General features: G+C 51.3%; 1 protein-coding gene across 1 annotated transcript in view; it reads right to left on the minus strand.

Annotated features, from left to right (window-relative positions):
- Window positions 1-497: 497 nt before the first annotated feature.
- The window catches only part of babam2 (BRISC and BRCA1 A complex member 2), a 287239-nt gene continuing 268868 nt past the window's right edge, over window positions 498-18868 (minus strand). Inside the window, exons 8-12 of the mRNA XM_028796332.2 lie at window positions 16787-16886; window positions 9277-9347; window positions 5775-5857; window positions 3833-3986; window positions 498-751 (exon numbers count right to left, since the gene is read on the minus strand). Coding sequence (XP_028652165.1) covers window positions 688-751; window positions 3833-3986; window positions 5775-5857; window positions 9277-9347; window positions 16787-16886 — 472 coding nt within the window. The 3' untranslated portion in view covers window positions 498-687. The remainder of the gene's footprint in view (window positions 752-3832; window positions 3987-5774; window positions 5858-9276; window positions 9348-16786; window positions 16887-18868) is intronic.

Consider the following 18868-nt stretch of genomic DNA (forward strand, 5'->3'; position numbering starts at 1 on the left):
ATGATGCACGTGCCTGCCTGTGTCCTCCTTGTCGTGTGGTGACCTGAATGTCCCTCCAGCTGTGGTGGTCTCAGTGGTGCGTTTGATGGTCGATTTGTGTTCAGCAGTCCTTATGACAGGATAACCTGACACTTGATTTGCTCAGACGATGAAAGTGTTGAGCCCACCTAAACCCCTCAATCCTCTTCAGTGGTCTCCTCCTGTAGTTTATAACTGACCTTCCTGTCCTGCCTTTTTCTCCATTAATCTCCATTTTACGAGGGTTGGCCCCGTTCTGAAGACCCTCGCCCGGCTCTTTCTCGATTCCTTTTGCTGCCTCCTCATCGTCGGCCATCGCTCCAGTCTGAGTGTCACCTGAGATTGTGTAACAAGTTTACTGACTATGCTGGAATCGACGTCGTTAAGGTAACGGCCCAGCTGTGGGGGTCTCACCCGCCTTGCCCCGGTCACGGAGGTGGGCAGCAGTCCTGTCGTTTTTTGATGAGAGAGGAGACGTCTTTACATTTCCAGATTTTATTGGAGCAGATCAGCCGCCGGCTATTAAAACCAAACGACGAGGTCTCTGTGTGAGCCCCCCCCCCCCCAAAGGCCGTATGTCACCCCATCGTCCTATGGCGACAGAAGGCGGTCTCACACACACACACACACACACCTCCGCCGGCTCAATCCCTCCGACGCCGCAGTCGACTACAGCTTTCCGTTGGCGAACGCTCCCTCTTGGAACTGAGGAATGAAGGTTTTGAAAAATGCCCTGAAGAAAAACAACAAAAAAAAAAGGCAGAAAGTCACAAAACATTAGGACAGGAGAACGCCAGCGTGCCAGCGTGAAGGAGTCGGCCAACGCCCACGAAACTCACTGCAGCACTGCAAACACGTTCTGGAAAATTCTACACCTGACCTCAGCCACACATCCCAAAAGGCCGAGCTGCAGGTACACAAACCCTCACTTGGACCCCCCCAAGAAGCGCAACACGACACACAGAAGGGCCCCGTCCCTTATTGGTGCCACCAGGAGGGACAAAGAGCAGGGATCCCTACACGCCTTCGACATGCATGCATTGTGGGGGTCCAAACGGATATTCAAGTTCACCTGAGACCTCAGGGTTGGCCGCAGTACCCACCACTGCCAGCAGAGGTCACGTTCAGCCGAGGTGGCTCATCACAACTTCTCAGTGAGGGAACCCAAGAGATCAGCTGCTCTCTTAAGGGACAAAAATTCAAAATGAGCGGACCCCCCCCGAGGAACACTGAAAGCTGACCAGACCACAGGACAAGGTGACCACCTGAAACTGAGGTGGGAGGACGGGAAACGCTTGCAAAACGGGACAGCAAGTCATGAAGGGACTTAAAAGAGACTGGGCAGGGTCAAAGGTCAACCTATCAGATAGGAGGGTACAGACGGCTAAGAAGTGCCCAACGGGGTGACAGACCAGAAATCTGACAGGGCGAGGGTCAGCGTCATCAGGTAAAAGCGGCCAGCAGGAAACTGAGACCCGACAAGGCCAAGACGGTCACACAGAACAGCCATCGAATACCAGCGTGTGGGCACCAGTCCAACAGGGGCATGTGGAGAGGGCAGAATTGAGAATAATGGTGGACAGGGACCAGTGTGTCAAGGTCACTCGACACACGGTGATGGACAGAGACCCCAGAGCGTTGTCTCCAGTCTCGAGGTCCGAGCTGACGTCATCAGCAGGTACCCGTCCAAGGAGGTCGTGGGCAGAAGTGAGATTTATAGACCAAAGAATACTGAGGTCTGGTGGGGTTTGAGTCAGGGTCATTGGGCAGATGGTGCCAAGTATGACTCGGGTTCAGAGCAGAGGTCAGCCGACACAGATCTCAAAATGGCGCAGGCCCCCCGACAGGGTAACAGTCCAAGAGGGCCACACAGAATGGCACAGTTATGTCTGGAGGTCAGATACCAGCGTCTAAGTGCCAGTCTAAGGAGGTGACGTAGAATGGGTGAAAACCATCAGACCAAAGGGCAAAGAGGTCTGGTGGTGTTACAGTCAAGGGCACAAATGGTGCCAGGGGAGAGGGCAAGACAATAATCAGATTTTGGTAGACAGTCAGAAGAAAACCAACGTCTGAAATGAGGGAGTCAGACACATGGGGATAAGAAGTGGGCAAGAAAAAGGTGCAAAGGAGTATCAGTGGCAAGGTCACTGGGCGGGAGGGAACCGCTTGATGGGACAGCAGTGCCACCCAGAATGGCACCAGTTATGTCTTCAAGTCAAAGCAGAGGTCAGCGCAGGGCACACCGGGGTACTGTTATCAGGTGAAGGTCACGTGGAAAATCAAAAATTGAGGCAGACGGGCAGAAACCATCAGAGGGCAGGGCACGGGTATGTGACGGGGTCATTACAGAATGGGGTCAGCGTGGAGGTTCACGGGCAGAGACCTCAGACACACACACGGGTAACAGCCTTAGATTGTCAAATAAAATGGCCCAGTTGTGTCTGGAGGTCATCGGACCCCAGTATGTTGGTACCAAACCAGGGACTGAATGGGCACAAATGAGGTTCATGGACAGAAACCAAAAGGGCAAAGGTTACGGGGTCAGAGTTAGGGTCATTAGACAAATGGGGCCAAACATCGCTTGAGGTGGACACAGATCTCAAACCGAGGGCTGGAGATATCTGACAGGATCAGCGCCAAAAGGTGACAGATGACCGACACGGTTAGTCTGTGACGGCCAGTCAGTCGGTCAGTGGCTGAGACGAGACACAGAAGAGCACGGTGGTCGGGTGCAAATGAGTACCAGTGCAGGAGGGTGCCAAAGGCTCTCTAGATCAGGGTCTGGTCACTGGGCAGGGCTGGCAGACCCCCCCTAAGGCAGGATGACAGTCCAAGACAGCCACCCAGAATGGTCAGAGCTGAGGTCAGCGCATGCTGGGGGGGGTGCGGGTACCAGACTGGGCCACGTGGAAGAACCAGAATAGAGGCCACTCGCTACAAAACCTTGGAGATAAAAGTACAAATATCTGAAAAGGGTCCGAGCCAAGACCCTCAGACCCAAAGGAGCGACACTGGACACAGTTAAAGAGTTTACAGTGGACGGTGTGTGTCAGGGTCTGAGCCAAGGCGGTCAGCCAGAAGGGCACTGGACAAAAAGGGGGGCTGGAAAGACGGTCGTCATTTGACAGCTTGCGAGGTCAGAGGACTGAGACGGCCACACAGAACGGTGTATAGACATGAGGTGTGTGTGTGTGTGTTGACCATGCGAGGGGCTGGCCCCCTGTCCAGGGACTGCTCCTGCTGAGGTGGGCTCTAACTTTTCGCCGTGACCTTCCTGGGGGTAAGCGGGATTGGAAAACGGATGGACAGGACAAGCTACATGACAGGGTCAGAGTGACGGTCATTGGATATAAAGGTGCAAATGTCTAACAGTACAGTACAAGGGGTCAATGGCACCGACGTCTCCCATTGTCACGAGACAGTGACCTCTTACTGTCAGGGCAGAGACACCCGACAGGACATCAGACTGAGGCTGCTGGCTTTAGGCCACTGACAGAGGGTCCGAGTTTAGGACACTGGCAGGCGTCAAGGTCAGGGCCAGACGAGTCAAACGTGGGCAAGATGGTGGTCATCAGAGACACAGGTGTACAGATGTGATGGGGTGGGGGCTCATCAGAGACACTGGGCAGAAAGGGGCAGGCTGGCAGCCTGTTGGGCATCGCCATGACGCGTATCGGACTGCCATAACGAGCCGTGTGGACACCACCTGAGTGACCGTTGTGCTTCCATTGGGGTCTCGGATTCTTTCAGAGAGCTTGTAGATAGAAACTGGCAGCAAGCAGAGAACAAAACACAAAGCAGACGTGGCACTTACTTGGCTCTCTTGGCCATCTCGTTGCCATCCCAGCGTGGGCTGTAGGGGTAGGACTTCTGCACCTGGGAGTAGGGCTGCCCGCTGTTGGTGAAGTGGTAGACGGACTGGAAGGTGAGCATGGGCTGATCTCGTGGAAAATACAGCGGCAAATCAACTGTGGAAAAAAACACAAGAAAAGGGGGTGAGAGACCACCTGAGACCACCGCGACCCGTCATCTCATCCTGCAGCCTGAGCCAACCTGGAGGAGCTGCCCGAATCCCTCAGGTGGCAGAAGGAGCCGCCCCTGGCTGTGGCCGTGCCATTTAACGGCAGACACCCTGAACAACAGGCCGGGCACCCAGCAGCCCTGCCAGTGATGTCTCCGGGTGATAAGCGCTGATGTCAGCGGGACGGGCCGCGCCCACGGTGCTGCAATTCAGTTCCACCCTGGCAGCGCCCAGCCGCTCTCTCCTGCTCACAAAGACAGAGAGGCGACTATTAAAGGGCGCATGTATACCCAGGCTGACCGAGGCCAACTTGACATGCAATCAGAGTGCAAATGTGAGGACAGAAGGCCGGGGAGGGTGGGCTGGGGGGTCCTCCTCCATCTGCAGTAAGCAAAGCGGAAACTTCCGGGGTGTTCTGAGCGGCCGTCTTTGAATGGCCTGGCAGCGGTAAACAGGAGCGGCATCCCCGCTTCACTCAACAAGAGCTGAGAAAGAGCAGCCAGCTGAGCGAGGAGCTGGCAGACGAGACGCCGCGGGCCGAGTGCGGACAGGCGATGACAGGCTGCGAGGTTTAGCTAATCACTCAAAAGCGCGCTGTCGCCGTTCCCATTTCGCAACGATGCCCCCGAGCGAAGATCCCATTAGGCAGTGAAAGCTGCCGTTTTATTTGCGAGAGGCTCCATGTGGAATCTGCGCGATCGACTTTGGGAGTCCTCCTGTTACATGACGTTCAGAGACAGGAATGTCAGAGGAGGAGGAGGAGGAGAAGAAGAAGAAGTGTCTGTGGGAGGGCTGCAGCCACAAAACATGAAGCTTCTCCCCCAACTGGGGGGCTTGCATGTAAGAACGTCTTGTTTTTCTCAGTTGAGGTGGTGTCGGGGTGGCACGTGACGAGCAGGCCCAACAAAACCAAACCGAGCGTCTTGGAGGGGCTCCTGCATTCTGCGCTTCTTAACCCTTTGAATCAGGCAGGTGTTGGGGGGGGTGTACCTGAAAGGCTGGTAAAGCGGCCCACCTATCTGCCGCCATAACCCTGCTGGCCTGTTGAACGCCGCTCTCTGAATCACGCAGCCCGCTGCCATACTGGCAAATTCCGGAAAGGCCGCTACACCTGCCCGCCACCACCACGACCCCGGCCTGTGCTGCATTAGTAGACATGGTGCCATCCGCTTTAATGCTGGTCCAACGGCAAAACATAAGAACGAGTTGAGTGAGGGCAAAAAACGCAGCGGATCGTCACCTGCTGTGACCGGCGGTGGGCTCAGAGGTGTCCTTTAGCACACCACTGCTGTGATTGGTGGGTGCAGTGTGGCTCGATCTGATGCCGAGCTGATTTCGGGGTCTCATGCTTTAAAAGCTCAGGCCGAGAGCTAATTAGGAGCCAACGGCTTTTTGCATATTGAATGTGATAAATGGCAGCTGATTTCCAAAGTCACGCTGACCTGTCATTAAAGTTGAAGAAATGCAGAAGTGTCACTTATTATCTTGTGGGCAGATGTTAACGGATATTTGGCAGTTGTGCTTGTCAAGCTTCTTAAAATAAAGCGGGTGCTTCTGCCTTCTTCACTTGTGCCCGATGGCCGCTCGATTACACGATGACCACCCCGTCAGAAACAAGTCTACTGCTGATGTCCTCGTCACCGGGCAGGGACTCAGTGGGGCTCCTACTCTACAAACCCAGCCACATGCAGAAGCCACGTGAAGATGGCAGCCGGGCCGCCTCCTCCATACTTACTGTGCACCAGGAAGCAGAAATCCTTCCAGACCAGCAGCAGGGTGAGTTTGGTGAAGCCTTCAGCGTCGTACTCAACGACACCCCTGCAAATGAAGGACATGGGACACTTAGGGAGTTCAGAGACACGACACAATCAAGAGAGTTTCTTTTCAGTGGTACAAATACATTCCATAATGACACGACAGGACATCGCAAAGCTTCAGAACGGCTTGGCCGCTGACCCCCCCACTCCTCCTCCTCCAAGTGCTGGCGCTCTCATGTCACCTTACAGATCTCCCTGATCAATCAGCTCAACTTCCAACTGCCAGGTGACCCCTTTAGGACATCCTCCTCAATTCAGCTGTCAAAGTGGCATCCATACTCTGACAAAAGTCCCACCAAACTGCCCCTCCCTGACAAAACGCCATCCACTTTCTTCTATCTGACAGAACGCTGCCCACCTTCCTGACTTCAACCTCTGCTGGAATCTCCCTGCCCTGGTCGCATTTCGGGGCTCAAATGGAGGAGACAGGGGACAATGCTGTTAGGAGGGGCGGGGCCTGGGAGACAGAGAGAGATGGCGAGAACAGTCTGATGGGGCGGGTCCTGAGACAAATGGGTGGAGCCTGAGAAAGGGAGAGAGCTGCGATGTGTCAGGAGGGGCAGGGACTGAGAGTGATAGAAAAAGAGAGAGAGAAGCCATCAAAAGGGGCGTGGTGTTTAAGAAATGCTGTCTGGGGGGTGGGGCCTGAGAGAGAGAAAAAAATGGACTGAAGGGGTGTGGCTTGAGGGATGCAGATAAGTTGTCAGGCAGTGTGGACTGAAACAGAGATGGACACTATCAGGAGGGGTGTGGCCTGAGAAAGAGAAAAACTGTATGGAGGGGCGGGGCTTGAGACAAATTATACCAGGAGGGGTGGGGCCTGAGAGAGAGAGAGGGAGAAAAATGGACTGAAGGGGTGTCGCTTGACAGAGATCTGTCTGAAGGGGCGGGACTTGAGAGAGAGTAACTGTCTGATGTAATGGGGCCTAAAAGACACAGATATGCTGTCAGAAGAGGTGTGGCCTGAGACAGAGAAAAACTGTCTGAAGGGGTGGGGCTTGAGAGAGAGTAACTGCATGGAGGGGTGGGGCTTGAGACAAATTATGCCAAGAGGGGTCTGGCCTGAGAGACAGAGAGAACTGTTTGATTGGGCGGGTCCTGAGACAAATGGGTGGGGCCTGAGAAAGGGAGAGAGCTGCGATGTGTCAGGAGGGGCAGGGACTGAGAGTGATAGAAAGAGAGAGAAGCCATCAAAAGGGGCGTGGTGTTTAAGAAATTCTGTCTGGAGGGGTGGGGCCTGAGAGAGAGAAAAAAAATGGACTGAAGGGGTGTGGCTTGAGGGACACAGATAGATAAGCTGTCAGGCAGTGTGGACTGAAACAGAGATGGACACTATCAGGAGGGGTGTGGCCTGAGAAAGAGAAAAACTGTATGGAGGGGCGGGGCTTGAGACAAATTATACCAGGAGGGGTGGGGCCTGAGGGGGTAAAGAATGTATGAGAAGAGGCAGAGACTGAGAGTGATAAGGACAGTGAGAGAGAAGGAGCCTGAGAGTAGAAAAGGATGAAAGATGGGCTGGGAAATCCCGAGGAGCCATGCAGTGTGTGTGTGGGAGAGATCCTCAAGCATTTAATGAGCAGCACTCACAAGACCTGCTTCTCTGCTTAAATCCATTGACCTTAATCCTGTGGCCACTAGCAAATCTTGGGAAGACCCCAGGCTGGGCCGTCTCATGGAGTTGGTGAAGTGAGCACAGATGGTGCTGCCCCTTGAACCCGAGGCAGCAGTTTGACGCAGAGCTGTCAGCATGGGACACGGCACAGAAAAGACTTTGAAGATCAGAGCAGCAGCAACAATGTGTTGGAGGAGAGCCGAGGAAGGAGACGACTGCCAGCAAGACCTGCCAACATATCGTCACACAGGACAACTACCAGAGGACAAGATTAAAAATACCTTGGCATCAAACACTTGGCACCAAAGGCTGAAATGCAACAGAATATTCATCAGCTTCCACAATTTGTTCAGTGGCCGAGGTGCTCAATTGTACTGCACAGAAGTAATCGACGTGACAAGGCTGACGACTACCCCAAAACAGAGAAACGTGCAAACTCAGGCCCCTTTGAAATGATGTCACAAAACATCAGCCGATGGCTTGTTGTAAAGGACTTGGCCTTCAAGCCTCGATGCAGAACTGAACACCTGAGCAAAGGGGAGAACACAGCGGGTTCAAGAGGCAACTCGGAGACGGACACAAAGGAAACTCCACCCAGTCCAAAAAGAAATATCTGTCCAGATAAGAAACGGCACCAAGCGTATCATTGGCACGTTGGGTTAAGACGAGCACATTGAGTTTGCTATAAACACTTTAAAAATGCGTTAATCTACTGAGGCCCTTAAGGCAGCGACGCCCCTGATCTACGCCCTCCTGCATTAAGAGGGTGAGGCAGCTGTCAATCACTTTTATAATGCTAGCAAAGAACCCGCCCAACTTGCACATACCGGCCAATCATTAGCACAGAGATATGCATCTGTCAGTCTCCACTTGTGCTACACATTCTCCCTTTGGGTTTACGTGGGCGGGGTTACATGGCAGACAGCCAATCGCATGACCTCCTGTATGCTGCCATGTGCTGCACTATCACGTCACGTTTTTGCTGTACGATGTGCGGGGTGTCTTTATGATCTTTCACATTAAATGTATCTGCTCACTGCATGTGTCTGCTTATCTGTGATCTAAAACTTGTATGGGATGCACTTTCTTTATTGAAATACTAGAAACACCCGGACCCCCGTTAGAGAAAGGTGGTGCACGTGCCTGTCACGAATCATAGCACCCCGGGTCACACCACTGAGGCTGCTGCAATGTCCTTCACTGTCATCCAATGTTACCCCAGCTCTTCCCCTGACAGACATGGCAGAGGAATTCCGCCCCACCAAATCTTTTGTACACGACCACTTTCTCCTGTCAGCCATGGTGTGCGTACACATCACTCCTTTATGTGAGAAGAACGTCAGCTATGGCGTAAGTCCGCATCACTGCATACTGTGAGAAGGACCCACAGTCCAGTTTCATGGCTGTGGTGGGCTGCACGTCCAGTTCATCATGGCTGTGGACTGAGGCCGAGGACAAGTCTCCAAGCCCAGGAGTGCATGAGTTTGAACGTGACAGACAGACCACCTTTAGACTTTTATAGGTATCATCATAAATTTGAAAATGGAAGATACTTAACAGATGCCATCGTTTTAACACTTTAAAGTGTTAATGCGTCACACAAAGCGTCGATCCTACATGCAGTAAGGAATTCAAAACGCCATAAGCTGCAGTGACGCGGCAAGGAGAGATCAAGCAGTGCGACTGGCTGTCTAAAATGAACTGCTGATTGACTGATAGATGCGCCATCCAGGCCCCCAGTGTGACACCCTAGTGGAGCGGACCCCCAGTGCGTCCTCAGTTCCCAACCTCCTTGGGTGACGACTCACATTCCAAAATGGCTCAGGAAGGCGGCGATGTACTCCCTCCTCTTGTGGTAGCCCTGGATGACGTACTGCACCTGGAAATGGGGAGAGGAAGCACAAGAATGAGAAACAAAAGGTGCTGCGGATTCTGCATGAGGTGGTCCTTGCTGGCTCGAGCACAGACCCTGATATGAGAGATGCCAACAGGAATGGGCACCAGGACTCCAGAACAAACTATGGAAAAGATGACAAGGCCAGCACCCTGCTGACTTGGGGACCTGTCTGACCTCCCAGCAGATCACTTTAGCCTCACACAGACTGAGGTGTGAAAAAGTATTTGCACCCGTCCTGATATCCTTTATTTTTGCTACAAAATGTGAAAAGTCTGAATGAGCGTAAGGTGCCCTAATGCGGGATGTTCACCAGAAATGTGAGGACTGACTTCATGAGGTAGAAGGGCATAACAAACAGCAAGAGTTGGGCCAAGTGGCATCAGTGCATAGAATTCTTGAAATGATGACGGAACTCTCTGGATGCCATCAGACCTACAAACAAGCCATGGGGGTGCTTCAGGAGACTTGCCATTACTGAAGATGTCATGAGTTGTTAACTTGACCAGGAGATTCTTAAGGAGGACGTCCAGCCATCTGTCCTGACCTGAAGCTGAAGTGTCGTTGGGTGACAAAGCAGAACGAAATGCAAAAGTGAGTCGATGACTGTGTGGCCCAGTCAAAGGCCAGTTCACAAACCTGCCAATGTGTCCAAATGAAAGTACAGAAGAGTGGGCTTAGTCAGCGATGGGAAAGACCACCATCATATGTTTAGTGGGGATCATGGCTGCTAAAGATACTGTAACCAAGTGCTGGAACTTTGGGAGCAATTACCTTTTCACATTGGTGATGTCAGATAGTGGTACTCTTTGAATAAAGTATGATTTAAAAACGGGCCTGTGTGTGCACTCTGATCCCCTTTCTCTCTGAAAGGGTCACTGGAGGGTCTGTGCAGACAGCAATTGAGCCCATCCAGGTGCTTCACTGGCTTATGGGCGAGTGGCACAGAGACATGACACAGGGGACATCTTGGGAGAAGACACATAAGGAGAGGTGACTTGCTGATGGACACACAGTGGTGTCAGTAGTGGGATCTGAAATCAACTGGAAGAAGTTTCAAAGGTCTGATGCTGGAGCTTTTGGACCGTCAGACTGAATGCCATGTTACACTGCACACCATGCCCACCATGAAGCATAGTGGAGGCAGCACTGGGGCTGTGGGGATGTTTTTCTGCAGCAGGCCCATAGAAGACATGTGAGGAGAAAAGGAAAGCAGCAAAATATGAGGAAATGCTGAAAGAAAACCTGACGCCATCTGAAAGAAACTTGGGAGAAGACAATGAGGCCACGCAGAAAGCCAAAGCCGTCAAAAACAACAAACGTGGCCGAGTCAAGAACCCAGATGGAGAATTGGTGGCCGGATTTGAAAATGGCTGTTTGCTGCAATCACCGTGACGCCTGACAGAGCCAGAGCAGTTGGGCAAAGAAGAGGAAGAAGAAGAAGAAAATGGCAGAGCTGACAGACAGAGAGAGAGACCTGCACCCTTGGTCTCAAGGCTGTCATGGCTGCCCACCAACGACTCTGTTGTTCTTCTGTATCACTTCTTTGTCTGTCCCTAATGCTACAGGACCATCAGAGCACACCTCCATATGTGTCTCCGCTCGAGTCGTGTAAGTTGCTTCTGTCCTCTCTTCCAGATGTCTTTCCTCCTGTAGACCTCAGACTCCGTCATTCAGGATGAGGTCCTGGTTTCCTATGAGTGTAAGCCCTTGACTCTGATTTCCAGCAGAAGACCCTCTATCTTGGGGTGTAGGTCTCTGGCTCTGACTTTTTGGGTTATGAGGCTTTGTTTGGTGTGTGATTCAGCAGACCTCTGGCTCTTACCGATAAGATCCTTTCTGGTGGGGTCCTCTAGCTCTGTGTTTTAGGATAAGGCCCTCAACTTTAGGGTTACGGGGGGGTCGTCCCGTCTGAGTCCTCCGGCTCTCTGGAGGTTTTGTCTGCTGCCCATGGGGTGGTTCTGCCTCCGCTCACTAAGCTGTAATTCAATGTTGTGTAACAAGAAAATGGGACATCTACCACGGCGTGAATACTTTTTTATAGACCCTGTATGGACACCGCGTGACGAGTCATCTCCTTATTTCTTTAGCACTGAGGACACTGGAAAAGATGCTCGACTTGACCTAAAAGCTGCAAATGGCCTCCTTCAAACCAAGGCTTCCACCAGCCTGAGGAGGACCATTAGAGGATGCCTTGTTAATGCTCTTCTGTCCGCTCTTTAATATTTGACATTATCTTACAGTAATAAAATGGCCCATAATTACAAGATATTCATGTATAACGAGACTGTATAGCATAATTATGGGATATTATGTCCTAATAGATACCTCGTAATTACAAGCTATCATCACATGCCAGTGCGAGGCAACTGTACGCCGTAATTACGGGACAGCCCACAATAACGAGACGTCTCGCGACTACAGTGTTGTTACCCAAGGACGGTGACACTGAGCCTGGTGACAGAATTTCACTCGACTACGGCACATAGCTGATCACCTCAAACTGATGGGATGTTATCTGTGACTTGGGGGTTGTGATACAATGGAGAAGATCTTTAAGGTGTGACGATGTGATGCCGCCTCATAATCACAGGCCATTATTAAAATAAAGTGAGACATTGATACACTTAGTGAGCAAATTATTAGGAACACCTGTACACCGCACTGTCGTCTGATCAGCCAATCAGGAGGCGGCAGCACAATGCATCCCAGCAGCTTCAGTGGACGTTCACATCACAACCCAGAACGTGATGGCCGTCATTTGGACTGTGGCCTGATTGTTGGTGCCAGGCGGGCTGGTTTGAGTATTTGTGTAGCTGCTGATCTCCGGAGGTTTTCACGCTCAGCAGTTGCTCGAGTTTGTTTACTCAGAATGGTGCGAGTGGCAGTTCTGTGGACGGAAGTACGCCACTGATGACAGAGTCCAGAGGAGGACGGCCAAATGACACAAAGGCTACGGTGACTCAGACGGCCTCTCTGAACAACAGGAGGTAAACGGGACTACTGAGGAGGTACTGAGGGAGTTGGAAATCGTAGAGAGAGAAGAGCTGCTCAGATTAAATAGGCTGAAATCAAACAAATCACCAGGACCAGATCATATTTACTGTCCTCGAGTTCTTAAGGAGGCCAGCGAGTGCAGATAGAAACCCCTGACACATATTTTTAGGAAGTCACTGCGCACTGGAGAGATTCTGAAGGACTGGAAAATGGCAAATATCATCCCGTTATATAACAAGGGTGACAGGGCAGAGCCAAGCAACTATACGCCAGTAAGCTTAATGGGCATCACAGGAAATTAATGGAAGGAATTAATAAAGAGAAGATTGAGCAACACCTGGCAAGGACAGGACAGTCAGTGTGGGCTCAGAAGAGGGAGGTCGTGTTTTACTAACATCCTGGAATTCTATGAGGAGGTAACAAAAGGATACGAGCAGAGAGGAGCAGATGAGATGATTGATGTGGACTTTCAGAAAGCATTTGATAAGGTGCCACATGAGAGGGTGGGCATCAAACTACAAGAAGTGGCAGTTCAGGGTGATGTTTGTAGATGGGTGCAGAATTGGCTCAGACACAGGAAGCAGAGGGTGACGGTGTGAGGAACCTCATCAGAATTAAGAGTGGTGACCAGCAGGGGGCAGTGCTGGGGCTGCTGCTATTTTTAATATCTAGAAATTACTTAGATAGGAATATAAAGAACAAGCTGGTGAAGTTTGCAGATGATACCAAGAGAGGTGGATTAGCAGATCATTTGATATTCCGTTATATCATCACAGAAGGACTTGAACAGCAGACAGACTTGGGCAGATTTGTGAATGATGAAATTTAATGTCAGTAAATGTAAAGAATTACACATAGGAAGTAAAAATGTGAGGTTTGAATACACAATGGGGGGGTCTGAAAATTGAGAGTCCACCTTATGAGAAGGATTAGGAGTGGTAGTGGACTCTAAGCCATAGACTTCCAGACAAGCTATTAAGAAGACTAACAGCATGTCAGGTTATATAGCGCCTTGACGTGCGGAGTACAAGTCACAGGAGGTTCTGCTCAAGCTTTATAACACACTGGTGAGGCCTCATCTGGAGTCCTGGGTGCAGTTTGGGTCTCCAGGTTATAAAAAGGACATAGCAGCACAAGAGAAGGTCCAGAGAAGAGCAACTAGGCTGATTATGGGGGGCTACAGGGGGTGAGTTAGGAGGAAAGATTAAAAGAGCTGAGCCTTCACAGAGATGAAGAGGAGACCTGAATGAAGTGTTTAAAATGATGAAGTGAATTACTCCGGTGGACCGAGACGTTGACTTTAAAATGAGTTCATCAAGAACACGGGGACACAGTTGGAAACTTGTGAAGGGGAAATGTCACACAAACATTAGAAAGTTTTTCTTTACACAAAGAACGACAAACACTTGGAATAAGCGACCAAGTAGTGTGGTGGACAGGAGGACTTTAGCGACTTTCAAAACTCGACTTGATGTTAATAAGTGGACAGGACTGGTGGGCTTTGTCTCGTTCAGAGTGTTCAAATGACCTAATAAGAAAAGCATCTCAGGATGCACAACACGTCGAAACTTGAGGCAGATGTGCTGCAGCAGCAGAAGACCACCATGAGTTACAGTCCTGTCAGCCAAGAACAGAAGGCTGAGGCTCCACTGGGCACCACAACTGGACATTGAAAGACTGGGATAACCTGCCCTGGTGTGAGGAACCTCAATTTCTATGGATGGTACGGTAACAGAATTTGATTCTAACAGCATGAGTGGCTGCACCCCAGCTACCTTGTGGTGTATTCGTTTATTTATTTACTTATCTAAGGTGACTTACAACATTTGAGACACCATTGGTGACATTTCTGTTGTTTTTCCAGTTGGACCACAGGCAGCTCAAGTGACTTGCTCAGTGTCACACAGTGGTGTCAGAAGTGGGATTGGAAATCACCAGCTTAGGGTTTGTAGTCCAAAGCCTTCACTCCTGTGCCCCTCCACTGGTGTGGAGAACGTTTTCTTGGCCCACTTTGGGGCTGTCAGTACCAGTCAGTCATCACTTGAATGCCACGGCCTTAGTACTGACCACCTGCATCCCTTCATGGCCACAATTGAACCCTCTGCTGATGGCTACTTCCACCATGACTAGGCACCATGTCACAAAGCAAACCGGTTTCAGGGACATAACAGTGACTTCAGTGTTCTTTGGTGGCTTTCCTTGTCCCCATGTATGTCAATCCAGGAGAAACACCTTTGGGATGTCCTAGAAGGGGAGACTGGCAGCATGAGTGGGCACTGTGTGACGCAAGTCAACATGTCATGGACGGGAATCTCAAAGGAATGTTTCAAACATCTTGTGGAATCCACGTGACAAAGAATTGAGGCTCTTATGAGAGCAGAATGAGGAGAGTGGGCCTAAGCAGTTGCTTACTGGGGGTATATACAGAATACAGACACACACACACACATCAGGAAGTAAAGGCAGTGAAAATTATGTAATGAAAAATTGAAAATAACTCCATAACCTCAATGGAAAGAAGCTGACACACGTTTGCAAGGGCTTATGGGAAGTTGGAACACGTGTAGCACATTGTTGTTAGTCCAGTTGAAGCCGTGGAGAAATGAACATGGACGCTCCGCCCTGGGACTGCACCATTACTGAATAACACGCCATAGTGAGATCTCCTTATGCAAGAACAGAGGAAATTTGACAAACGAGAGGAGACCCCTCAGTCCGTCGAGTGCATTTGTTCAGTTAGCAGCTCCGTTGTCCCCAAGCAGAGGGGAGCGAAACCTTCTGAAATTCAGTGAAGGATGTTGTCTTGTGCAGATCAGTAAGCTGTCTGGGTGCCCACCTCGCTCAAACTTTACAGTACCCCAAGTCGTCAGGCCCACCGCTGTGTGCAGATACCCAAATGTGCAGCGGACAGCGCCATCTGTTGGTCTTCTCTGATGAAGCGTTTGCCATGTCGATGTGGGCTTGTGTGTGTGTGATGTGATGCTGATGGGTGACCAGTCTGAAGTACGTTGGTTCCACTTGCTCTTCCTGCTTTAACCCTTCCTACCCATTCCTATCATTTTTGTCGAGTTCTGCTGCTTTTACTTCTGTACTGAGCTGCCACCCTTCGGTGAACTTCGTCAGGTTTCACTCCCTCTCACTACGGCACGTTGTCCAGTGATGGTGCAGCCCTGCAGCGGAGCATCCATCTTCATCTGAGCTTGGCTTCAACTAAACTAACGGCTGAGCGCTGTGTGTCTGAACTACCCATAAGCCACTGCAAAGGTGTTATACTCTGCCAGCTTATGGTTACAGTGTCATTTTCAAACTGCCATTACCTTTGGATGTACCCGTGTGTGTGGGTGTGGGTGTGTATTTACATCTATTGTGATGGATGGCCAGGACCATCACCAGGCCGATACGCCAGAAGGATGGAAGGACCGAGGGAGAAACCACACTGGGGTCATTATCTTCCCTGAGACACTCTAGCACCATGGATCCCCACAGGGCATGCTGGGAGTTGTAGTTTGGAGCAGCCCTGTTGGGCTCTGTGGGTGCCGCCAGGGGGTGCTGAGGCTACAGCCGAGCCCTTTGTGGCACCACATTTCTGCCATACCTGGAAGTGCAGCTGGAAGGTCAAGAAACACCTGGAGCACATCTGGGGGCCCTATAAAAGGCAGTGGACAAAGCTGGTGAGGAGGAGGAGGAGGTGACAGAAAAAGAGAGAAGAAGAGACAAGAAAGAAAGAAAGGACTGTGTAATTGTGCAATTTGGTGTTTTATACTGTGCTGTGAAGTGGGGAGCAACAGAAAAGTGCCTCCCCACCTAGATAAAGGCGTGTGGTTTGGCAAACCTCGTGTCTGTGTTGGGGTGGCGTACGCCCCCTGGTGGTCCACACTATGCATATGGAAAGAGAGAGCTGTGAATATTACATTTACTGGGGGGTCGACTCTCACATTTCACTCCTGTGTTGGTCACGACGGACCCTGACGGGCTGCCATTCTGCTGTCACACATTAGATAAACCAGAAGAGACCAGTTGGTGGGGGGGTTGACATCGTGGGTCAACAGGTTGGTTGAGGGCAAAAGTGAAGGGACATTCAGGTGCATCATCAGGCTCAATTCCTTGCCCCATGTACCCTTTAAATCAGACCCCTGAAGTGACAGACTGCGCTGGCACGTGTGACAACACACAGTATAGCTTCCTTATGCCAGTTAGCCAGTTTTGTTTTTGCTTTGAATTCTGGGGCTAATTCTTTATTAATTCTCTTCAGTTAACGACACTTGTGCCAACCCTTTGTTTAGGTGGGCACTTTTTGCGTGTGGGTATTACTGACTCAGTTACTTTTGTTTTGCCATTGAATTCAGTCCACTTGGTATCCCTTCATACTGCCAGTGACAACTGGTCTCGCTGTCTGGAGGACTCGCTCATTTCTCTTTTGGACTTACTTTATTGGTGAGCAGCTGGCACACCTGAGGCACGTAGTCGATCAGACAGCCACCGCTGGGGAAGGCCGGGATGTGCAGGGCCGACGGACCTCCAAGAGCACTGAAAAAAAACAAAAGATGACAAAGTGACAAGTTAGAAAAGGCCACGAGGACCTCGTCACCAATGGGTTAGCCTGACTTCATATATACCACCTGGTATATAGCGCCTTCCCAAAGCAAACACCACCTCAGCTCTTTCCGGGGATTACAGTGTGAACACTGGCAGGTCAAGCAGCCCAGAACCATGAACAACAGAATGAACCGATGCCCACTGCCTTTATGTTTACATCTCAGCAGATTAGCCTGGCAGGGAGACACAGCGCCCAACTGCTGGCTAAAGCGGGCAGCACACAGTAGGTGTGAGGGAATATAGCGCCTGGACACCCTGAACTGGGGGTTGATCAAACAGAAACCACTCAGGACAGCAGGTGTACCCCTTGGTTTGACGGTCCGTTCAGGGCCAGCAGTTACTGCGTGTTTTTCAAAACTGAACTGCGCCAGCTAAAGATGGACTCCCATGTTTAGGAACCAACGACTGTGACAAACGTATAAAAGCTCTGGACAGCTGTGCTGAAAATCGAAGCTCACCTACGGACGACGTCACGCCTGCCCGTACCTAGACATGCCTCCCAAATCTCCAAGTGGACAAAGCTGGTGGCCAGGACCCCCCCACCTGAACTGTGCCTTACCAGAGCTTCCTTTGAATTGCTATGATAAGCGTCTGCCGATGTCAAAAGAAGCTAAGCGTATTCTTTCTTTAGTGTTATTTTGGGAGTTACCGCCGTACCACCAGGTGACGACACGAGGGGCTAACAGTTCAGTCGAAGCTGCTGTCGCTAACCAACAGGCGCCCCCTGCTGGAGTCACCGTCAACAAACTCATTAGCGCTTATTATCTCATGTGGTGATGAAACATCGATGTGAGTGGCATGACACGGTGACACTCGATCGAGGTGGGGTGGGGGTGGGGGGTCCTCATGTGAAATTAGAGAGCCACGTGCACAGCATAACGGTGCACACCGGGGCACTAAGACACACAAATGGTACTCAGAGCTGGAAACTGAAAGAGCGCGGCTCAGAAAACGAACACGGGGAGGACGTGCAGCAGGCAGCCTCAAGGTCTGGTAAGCGAAGCTCCGACGCCTGACATGTAAAACCGCAGGTCGCGACTCTTCAAAGTCACACTATGAGCAGAACTCACAAATGGGGCGTGAAGTCCAAACTGCGGCATAAAGATGAGCCGTCGCACACGCCACGTATTTACTGTCATTTACACAGAGCTGTGACACGCAGTATGAATGGCCAACCATAGACAGCAATACGTAAAAGTCTGTTCCATGAACTTGCACTCTGCCTGCATTTCTATACTCACTTTGTTATGGTGCTCACTTGATGGTATAAAAACAGAATAACGACAGACTGAGCTATGATGGAAGCCCCCTTAAATACAGAGACTGCGTCTGCTACTTTCTGACAGGAAATGCCTGATGCTCCGCCCCATGACCTCCCCTTTAGCCTCCTGTCGACTCCCCCTGACCCCACCTCTCTGTGCCTGATGCTCCGCCCCACAGCTCCTCCTTTTGCCTCCTGTCAACTCCCCCTGACCCCACCTCTCTGTGCCTGATGCTCCGCCCCACAGCTCCTCCTTTTGCCTCCTGTCGACTCCCCCTGACCCCACCTCTCTGTGCCTGATGCTCCGCCCTATGACCTCCCCTTTAGCCTCCTGTCGACTCCCCCTGACCCCACCTCTCTGTGCCTGATGCTCCGCCCCCACAGCTCCTCCTTTTGCCTCCTGTCGACTCCCCCTGACCCCACCTCTCTGTGCCTGATGCTCCGCCCCATGACCTCCCCTTTAACCTCCTGTCAATTACCCTTGACCCCACCTCTCTGTGCCTGATGCTCCGCCCCATGACCTCCCCTTTAGCCTCCTGTCGACTCCCCCTGACCCCACCTCTCTGTGCCTGTTGCTCCACCCCATGACCTCCCCCTTAGCCTCCTGTCGACTCCCCCTGACCCCACCTCTCTGTGCCTGATGCTCCGCCCC

The sequence above is a fragment of the Erpetoichthys calabaricus genome, chromosome 3, assembly GCF_900747795.2.
Source record: "Erpetoichthys calabaricus chromosome 3, fErpCal1.3, whole genome shotgun sequence".
Lineage (NCBI taxonomy): Eukaryota > Metazoa > Chordata > Cladistia > Polypteriformes > Polypteridae > Erpetoichthys > Erpetoichthys calabaricus.